At 37.9% G+C, this 9,014-nt stretch overlaps 1 protein-coding gene across 1 annotated transcript; it reads right to left on the bottom strand.

The window, feature by feature from the left end:
* Positions 1-37: 37 nt before the first annotated feature.
* LOC120624266 (luciferin sulfotransferase-like) lies at positions 38-8,792 on the bottom strand. Its single transcript, XM_039890715.1, has 8 exons — positions 8,705-8,792; positions 6,967-7,101; positions 5,483-5,582; positions 4,058-4,235; positions 3,272-3,398; positions 2,568-2,662; positions 1,304-1,484; positions 38-203 (listed from the first exon to the last, which is right to left on the bottom strand). Exons 1-8 carry the CDS (start codon positions 8,790-8,792, stop codon positions 94-96), a joined length of 1,014 nt encoding a protein of 337 aa, XP_039746649.1. The 3' UTR covers positions 38-93.
* Between the last annotated feature and the right edge of the window lie 222 nt (positions 8,793-9,014).

The following is a 9,014-nucleotide window of genomic DNA, read 5'->3' as shown; positions in this document are numbered from 1 at the left end:
GACTTAATACATTATCAAAACTAACTGCTATCAGGTAAGTTGCATAATTAGGAACGTATTTATACTGAAATATCGATTTATATTCATGACTTCTTAACAATGTGGTAAACGGAAGTCAGTGTCGCTCAGATGTTTCGCGATCCACTCGTCCGCCTGAGCCGACATCTCTTCGTCGAAGTAGTTTCGCCACCCGCCTGCCTTACCTGCAGGTAACACACAGGTAAGTTATTTGAAATTATTGTCATATTGATTACATTGCTACAGCCTGTAGTTACGTATCATAAAACCCTAACCGGACCATTACAGGTCACTAATCTCAGAAGGCGAAAGTCCGCCACGCCGGTCAACTGCGGCCTTCACACGCGTTTGAGAACGTTATGGAGAACTCCACCGCCGGTCCACTGCGGATGGTAGATTTCACACGCCTTTGAGAACGTTATGGAGAACTCCGCCGCCGGTCCACTGCGGATGGTAAACTTCACACGCCTTTGAGAACGTTATGGAGAACTCTCATGCATGCAGGTTACCTCGCGATGTTTTATAACGATTACCAACCCGTCCGCCCAGCGTGATTATTATTTGCAAACCGCGAGGCCTTTAAGCCAGCAGTGGACTTTTATAGGCTATTTTTTTTAATCTTCGAATATTAAAAGCTCTATAATCATTGAGTAATTAATCACACGCGACCAGTGGCGGATTTGCCCTAAGGCCCAGTAGGCCCGTGTTTACTGTACAATTAAGTATCTAGTCTATAACGATGTTGCTCAGAAAGGGGTGGCACATGGCCTAGGGCCTAGATCGGCTAGGACTACAAAGTACAAATCCGCCACTGCACGCGACGTTTTACATATTAAAAAAGGTTAGGGTAAACGCCAACTTCTCAAATTGAAAATCGAATAAAAGCAGAACAAAAATACCATTTCCATAACATATAAAACATTCGTTACTTGCTAGTACAAAATCTAATAGAGAATAGTATAGAAGGTATGTTTAATTAATTCATGACCCCCATGACCCTCCCCCCCTGGATCCGCCGTTGCATGCAGGGTACACGTACTACAACGAGCCGCTCTGTGTCCATCAGCCTGAGACGTAGGTGTTAAGCCTCATACACCGGCACCCACGCCCTTCAGACCGGAACACAGCATTGCAAAAATGCTGCTTAGCGCCAGAAATAAACATGGTCCTATACTTGGCCGGACGAAAACTGTCACAAAAAGCTCAACTACTAGTTAGTGCTTATCGAGTAAGCCTACTTGAGATAAACGAATTTTCGAGATAAAAGTCCTCTGCAAATATTCACCTTTTCTTATAAAAGCTCCGTCACTGGAATATATGCCAGTTTTTTTCAAGTCTTCCATATTGACTGACTTGTTTTTCTTAAACGTATCGAAGTCAAGATGGCGGGCGAGGTTGTTAACTTGATCATCTAAAAGTGTTTTACCATAGAAATCCGCCACACGGCGTACAGCTCCCGTCAAATCCTGAAATATGCATCATTGTTTTTGACGGCCGATTTGCAGAAACCCTGCTTTCTGAGCCCAAGGCCGTGGGTCCGATTCCCGCTACTGGAAAATGTTTGTGTGATGAGCATAAATGTTTTTCAGTGTCTGGGTGCTTATATGTATATTTTAAATATTTATGTGTGTTATTCATAAAAATTATTCATCAGTCACCTTAGTACCCATAACGCAAGTTACGCTTTAAGGCTAGATGGCGATGTGTGTATTGTCGTAGTATATTTATTTATTTATTTATTTATTTATTTATTTATTTATTTATTGTCATCACCAACCCATTACTGACCCACTACAGGGCACGGGTCTGCTGTCAAAACGATAAAGAAAATTCTTTAATGGAAAACATCCGAGACTCGATCCTAGAAACCCCGTGATGCGTAGTTGAACGTGCAAACCACTTCTGCGTTTGATTTTGTTTTTTTTATGTGGCATTAAATTTAATTGTAATTCTAAAATTCAGTATCGCTAAGCCTTAAATGAGGGGTTTGCTGCTGTCCGCTGAAGAGTTCTGTCCTCTATCTCCAACCACAGTTTAGGCAAAATTAAACACATATTATAACCTCTATAGTACAAAAATAATTGTTTAAATCGGTTATAATTTGTCAGAGCTATGGTGTAAAATCTACAAATACTTTCATCCCCTCTCCCAAAGGAACCGAGCTTAATGTCGGGATAAAAAGTATCCTATATTACTTCTAACACTTCCAAGAATATGTGTACACAGTTTCATGAGGATCGGTTAAGAAGTTTTTGCGTGAAAGCGTAACAAACAAACTTACATTGACATTTATAATATTAGTAAAGATAGGGATAACAGACTGAACTTTAAATTTTATTTTCATTTCATCTTTCTTTTCTTTTCTGTATTTTTGTTTTTTTTTTTATTCCACTACAACTTACGCCTTTGACTGCAATCACACCTGCTGATGAGTGTAGTCTAAGATGTAAACTAAGGCTTATCCTGAAAGGGGTATGGCAGTTATATTAAACCTTTACCCATAATCGGCTTCTATGCGACATCGATCTAAGTACCTGCAGCCTGCTTACCTTTAGCATATCCTCATAGAATAGGAAGAGCATGTTTGGATGTTTCCGCTGCTCCCAAGCTTCGAGAACATGTTCGAAATATGGCGTCCACATAACTGTAACCAGCATAGAAACAAATAAAATTGAAATTGAATGAAATTAACGAATGAAGAAATTAACGTTTATTTGAATGAATGAATGAATACACAATACACTTTTATTGTACGCCACAGAGAAAATTTACAGAGATACAAATACAACAGCACAATAAGGTAGAACGTACAATTTGGCGGCCTTATCGCTAAATTTGGCGGCCTTATCGCTATTTATATATTTGTTTATTTGAACGCGATGATCTCAGGTCCGATTTAAAAAATCTTCCAGTGTTAGGAATAGAAATTATCGAGGAAGGCCATAGGCCATTGGTATATCATCACGCTTAGACCAATGGGAGCATAGCACCAATGAAGAATGTTTCAAAATCGGTGTTTTGTTTCCTTGTGAGAGCTTCCGCTGCGTGCGCTGCGTAAACGGTTAAAGTTTTGATAAAATCATGTATCACAAAGTTGGTCCCCTTTAAAAGTTCTAAAAAAAAGTCCGCCGCCGCATATGTCTATCTTTTAAAATTGTAATATTTTTATACTCCAAATCTTGAATCTCAAAGGGTACTTGAAAGATAATGACAGCCACATGACAGCTCAATTTGAAATATTCAACTAGCTTACTTTGATTTGACATAAAGAACTTCCAATACTGCTTAAATTCTTTCTCAGGTGGCACAATATTGAGAAACTGTTGAAATTTATAGTATGAAACAGCAACGTCTCTCGGATCACGTGCTATGTAAACCACCTGCCAATCAAAATATAATTATTATTAAAAAACATCTAGTATATTATAAATATTTAAAAAAAAAGGTTAAAGTTGGCGAACGAAGTTATCACCATCCCCTTACAATTATGTAAACAAGTATGTATGAACGCTTCACAAGTGCCTGTGATAGGCCTACATGAATAAAGAAATTTTGAATTTGGAGCGAAACGTTCGTAGAGAGTTCATTTTGGAAGATCTGTTTGGTTTAGAGTGTTTCCTGGTTTTCACATATTATAGCAAATTAAGTTAAATGTCCTTTTTTTATTCCACTACAAGTTAGCCCTTGACTGTAATCTCACCTGGTGGAAAGTGATGATACAATCTTAGAGGGTAGCGGGCTAAACTGTGAGCGGAGTATGGCACGCACGCTGGCATAGTGCGGATTGGTGGACTCCACACGCCTTTGAAAACATTATGTTGAACTCTCAGGCATGACGGTTTCCTCACGATGTTTTCCTTCACCGTTGAAGCAAGTGATCTTTTAATTACTTAAAACGCATATAACTTAGAAAAGTTAGAGTTACGTGTTGGGATTTCGGTCTCGGAACTCGGTCCCCCGAAAGGGAAGTCGAGCTCCTGCCTCGCTATCACCGCTTCACATAAACTACGGATTATGTTTTTTTCGAAGTTTGTTTGACCTTTGTAGTGTCCAAGAGTGATGGTGGTAACAGTGACAGCGGTAGATGGCTTTTGATGAATCTCGGTGATGGCATTTCCTCAATTTGTTCAAGTGTTACAGGTATTAGAGATTTCTTGAGTTCCTTCTTCAGGTCGGCCGTCAATGGGAATTCATCTATGTTGAGCATTGCCGAAATTCTGCAAAGTTAAATTTATTATTACCAGTGGCGTGCACTGGGTTTCTTACCAGGGTATGCATACAGCAGGAAAATGGCATAAAACGGCAAAAATCCTCCTCCTATATGAATCTTAGGGCAGGCAGTGCTTTTGTGCATATGTAAAGTGCACGCCACTGATTATTATCTATTTATTAAATTGAATTTCACATCATCAAAAAAGGCTATCTAGGAAAAATATTGGAAGTAGGTACCTATACTGTTTATTTCCCAATAAGGAAAGTCAAGTCATTCCTTGCGAATATTTTTTTATTTTATTTATTTAACACACAAAACAGATCATGACATAACATAAACATGAGAACAACAACCAATAAAATAAAAACCAGCCAGTCTCCGCCACATGCGTGACGGAAATACAGCCAATAGATGTGACGGACTTAGTTCTAGGATAATTTCCTAAAAAAAACAATTTACATAGCATATAAATGAATATATAGTGTAAGAGAATACAGTGTCGAATATTAATAGGGTAGCAATGAAAATTGACCATAATATAACAAAGTTCGAGGGTAAGCTGCCCAATATATCTAATATATCAATCAACTCTTTCTTTCATAAAATTTAAAAAATCCAACTAATAAGTAGACACCTATAAGTAGTAATTAGTTTGTACGTCATTCGAAAATACGGTGCGATAAAAACACTAACGTATTTTAGTGTTTTTTCCTACTATCCTACTAATCCAACTAATATTATAAAAGTGAAAGTGTCGATGTTTGTTACTTAATCACGCAAAAACGGCTAAACAGATATAGATAAAATTTGACATGCGTGTAGTCTTTAACATGGATAAGAACATAGGCTACCTATTGACCGGATTCCTTAAGTAGTTCCAGAGGGGAAATTGAAAATTGTTTAACAGCTAAGCCGCGGGCAGACAGCTTTGAAATTTGGTGTGCAAGTCACCTACGAGTATGCTACGAAAAGGACTTTTTATGCCGATCTCTCAAATAGTTCCCGTGGTAGGATTAAAAATTGTTAACGAACGAACGATTCTTTAAAAACAATTCTGAAGTCCACGTAGACAAAGTCGCGGGCACAAGCTAGTAAAAAATAAATCATTATTACACTCCTTTTTGTACAGTCGTGTAAAATTCGACTGTTAAAAACTGCACGAATTTTCAAAATTTTGCAAATAGCGCCGCACAGCAGCCATATTGTTTTTTTTCAAAATAGAAGTTTATTAATATTAGAAAGAAGACTTACTCCAGAAATGGAAATCTTTCATTGATATTTATGGACTCTGCCTTCTCGTAATCTAAATTGTTGCCTAGCAACCATACTAATTCCTGAGTCAAAGTTGTTCCTGCAAAATAATAACAAAGATTAAGGTTGAAGATTCAACATACCATGTGTCCATGTGTCAAAAATAATACAATACGCATAATATTAAAATATTCAAAACCTTATTTTTTATGCAATCTTTCAAATCTTGTTTTATCCCATTGGAGTAGTTTTTAGAAAAACTATAATAAGATATCAACACCGACAGCCTAAAATCAGAGGTTCCTCTAAATTTCTATGCCTCTATATTTCAAAATCATAGCACACAAATACAGTCTTTCAACCTACATCTCACCCTCTTAGGGAGCTTACTCTCTATTGATTTATTTTTATTAGCCTGTGAAAGGTCCATCAAAATCTGTACAGCGGTTTCGGAGATTAGCAGGAAGAAATAGACAGACACTGTATTTTTAAAATTGGATTTATCGCTTTATTTATGTACCTTTTTAAATACTTTAAACAAATTAGAAAAAAGGTTGTTTTTATTATACTAAAAAAACACTTCTATTCTGTTTATTTATATTGAATAATTAATAGTGATTGCTCAGTAAGTGCTGATAGCGCAGTTGCTAGGGCTTAGGTCTGCTTTTCTTTCGAAGTTATGCTTATATAACTGTGAAAAAAACATCTTGAGGATCAGCATGCTTGGGAGCGCACCATTGTGTTTAAAAAGCATGTGAAGCCAGAAGCCTAGTAATTGGCCAGCGGGACGTGGTAGACTATTACTTTGACCCTTCTCATTCTGAGACATCCATAGAACAACCAAAGTTACCGACACAGCGACAAAGAGTCGTGAAGTTGCGTAGGGCCGAGCACATGGCTTCTTTTTTTTAATCTTTATTTATTTGGGACTTTTATCCAACACTGATATGCCAGCCCCATCATCCCTTAAATAACTAGGTAACAAAAAACTTAATTATTATATTAATACCTACTAAAAGAGAAATGTAACAGATACAATCTGTTATTGCTGCCTACGCAAAAATATCTCTACAACAGACCTGAAACCTTCTGTGGTCGGTAGAGAGAGAAGGCTCGTTAGAGCACCCATGTCAAATCTTTTGATGTTGTACCGCCGCATAAAATCTAGTCGCTCCAAATTGTATCTGCTACATTCCACCCCAGTACATGCTGGACATCATCCATCGTACCGCAATTATCGCAGTTGGCAGAACTAGCTTTCTTCATTAGAAATGCGAACTTATTAGATACAGAGAGCACATGGCTTGGAGAACAGATGGAGTTGTAAGGCACTGGAATAGACGCAGCTTTGGTAGACTAGACCACAGACGAGGTGCACGGTCAAGCGAGTCGCAGAGAGCGGCTGAGCCCAAGCGGCGCAAGACCATTGGTTAATATAATGATGATGATGATAAAGATATAAAGTTATAAAGATAGATACATACCTGATTTTGGGTAGGTAATGACGAATGTATCCTCGCTACTCAGTGGAAAGTTGTAAATTCTAGCAGCTCCTGACAAATAACCTTTAAGTAAGAAGTATTTTTTTGGACCAATAGTAACATATTCATCCTTGGGAGCTACAAAAAAAAAAAAGTGACATTTAAGCTTTGTGCTTTAGAACATTATTGTCATCTTAGTTACAATAACACTGGCTACGCTTACTTTGGGGCTAGATGGCGATGTGTGTATTGTCGTAGTATATTCATTTATTTATTTTATCTATTAATACAGTCATTATAAAAGCGGTGATAGACCAGTGGGTAGGAGGAGCTCGAATTCACTTACAGAGGGCCGAGTTGGAATCCCAGCCTCTAATTATTCTAAATTATGTGCGTTTTAAGTAATTAAAATATCACTCGCTTCAACGGCGAAGGAATAAACTCTTGAGGAAACCTGCATGCCTGAGAGTCAGCGCGTGGTGATATTGCAGTCAAGGGCTAAATTGTGGTGACATTAAAAAAGGGTTAACATAGATACACAAAAACGTTTACATCCCTCACATGATTATTAACGTTAAGTAGATGTTGGAGAAGGGCAACGCCAATTCCTTGCCGGATTCTTTTCGGTAGGATCTTCTTTCCAATCCACTGTAGCCTACTGATATTAATTACTACACGGGAGCTATAAGACAATTAATTACCCTTTATTTTGGGTAATAAATTGTGCGCCCCTTTTAAGTGTCTCATGGCATCATGTCATAGCCGTACGTGTGTGACCAAGTTCGATCCCCGGCTCGCACCTTCTTCCGGCTAACACTTTTCAGAGTTATGGGCGTTTTTAATTATCCCTTGCTTTAAGGAAAACATCACTATATAACAGGGCATTGCTCACTAAACAAACACTTTTTCATTTTAGGTATAACCGGCAGTCCTCTGTGCAGAGCGTGCATGGAGGCAGATGAAACACCGACTCACGTACTACTCCAATGTAGAGGAGTAGAAGAACAACGCGCAGCATACCTTGGCTCCCCAGCATTACTCCCTGAAGCACTTGGCGACCTGGGCGGCCTGCTAAGCTTCTGGAGTGAGCTCGGCTGGCTGGAGTGACCCAGCGGGGAGCCGTACCAGTGGCACTTAGTAGGCCTTGATATTAGTTGGATTGATAATGTTGAATGAAATCTATGAACTTTGCATACTAACATGAAACCCTATCCCTATCCCTATCCCTACTTAATATTATAAATGTCAATGTAAGTTTGTTTGTTACGCTTTCACGCAAAAACTACATGACCGATCCTCGTGAAACTTTGTACACATATTCTTGAAAGTGTTAGAAGTAATATAGGATACTTTTTATCCAGACGTTAACCTCGGTTCCTTTGGAAGAGGGGATGAAAGTTTTTGACGATTTTACACCTTCACTCCGACAAATTATAACCGATTTATATAATTACTTTTGTACTATAGAGGTTATAATAATTATGTGTTCAATTTTGCCCAAACTGTGGTTGAAGATAGAGGACAGAACTCCTCAGCGGACAGCAGAAAACCCGTCATTTAAGGCGTAGCGATACTGAATACTTAAAATTTTATAGAACTACATCGCCATACATACTTAATTTAATGCCACATCAAAAAACAAATTCAAACGCAGACGAAGTCGCGGGCAACAGCTAGTATAATATAATGCAAACATAACATTGCCGTGAGAAGATAATAATTACAATAACTGGATACCTACTGCAAAAATAATTGACCAGGTCTTCGTTTTTCTCCGGATCCACTATTTCATATTCGTATGGGAAGTCTTTGATTAGTTTTTTATCCATCACTACAAGAAAACTTTTAAGTTATCACAGTCGCAACAAAACAATATCTAAGTAATAAACTACTTTCAAAGTGTGTTATGTAGAACATTTAAGAGGTTTATCACTTTTTTTATCTCTATCTTATATTTGATTAAAGATACTAAGTAATATCTGATAAAAAATTCTGCAAGTCAACAATCGTACTTTATCAATGACTAAGGCATGCTCGCGACTTTGTGCTAT

The sequence above is a fragment of the Pararge aegeria genome, chromosome 6 (genome assembly GCF_905163445.1).
Source record: "Pararge aegeria chromosome 6, ilParAegt1.1, whole genome shotgun sequence".
Taxonomy (NCBI): domain Eukaryota; kingdom Metazoa; phylum Arthropoda; class Insecta; order Lepidoptera; family Nymphalidae; genus Pararge; species Pararge aegeria.
The sequence above is the reverse complement of the archived record's forward strand: the minus strand, read 5'-3'. Positions and strand labels throughout refer to the sequence as shown.

What these genes read in the sequence shown, in the direction of transcription:
- LOC120624266 (XM_039890715.1), bottom strand. Translation starts at nt 8,792, where the DNA reads ATGGATAAAAAACTAATCAAAGACTTCCCATACGAATATGAAATAGTG. An exon ending in CACTCTTGGACACTACAAAG is followed by an intron (nt 3,399 to 4,057) that starts GTCAAACAAACT and finishes TTTGATTGGCAG; the next exon opens with GTGGTTTACATAGCACGTGA. An exon ending in GTTCTTTATGTCAAATCAAA is followed by an intron (nt 2,663 to 3,271) that starts GTAAGCTAGTTG and finishes TGCTGGTTACAG; the next exon opens with TTATGTGGACGCCATATTTC.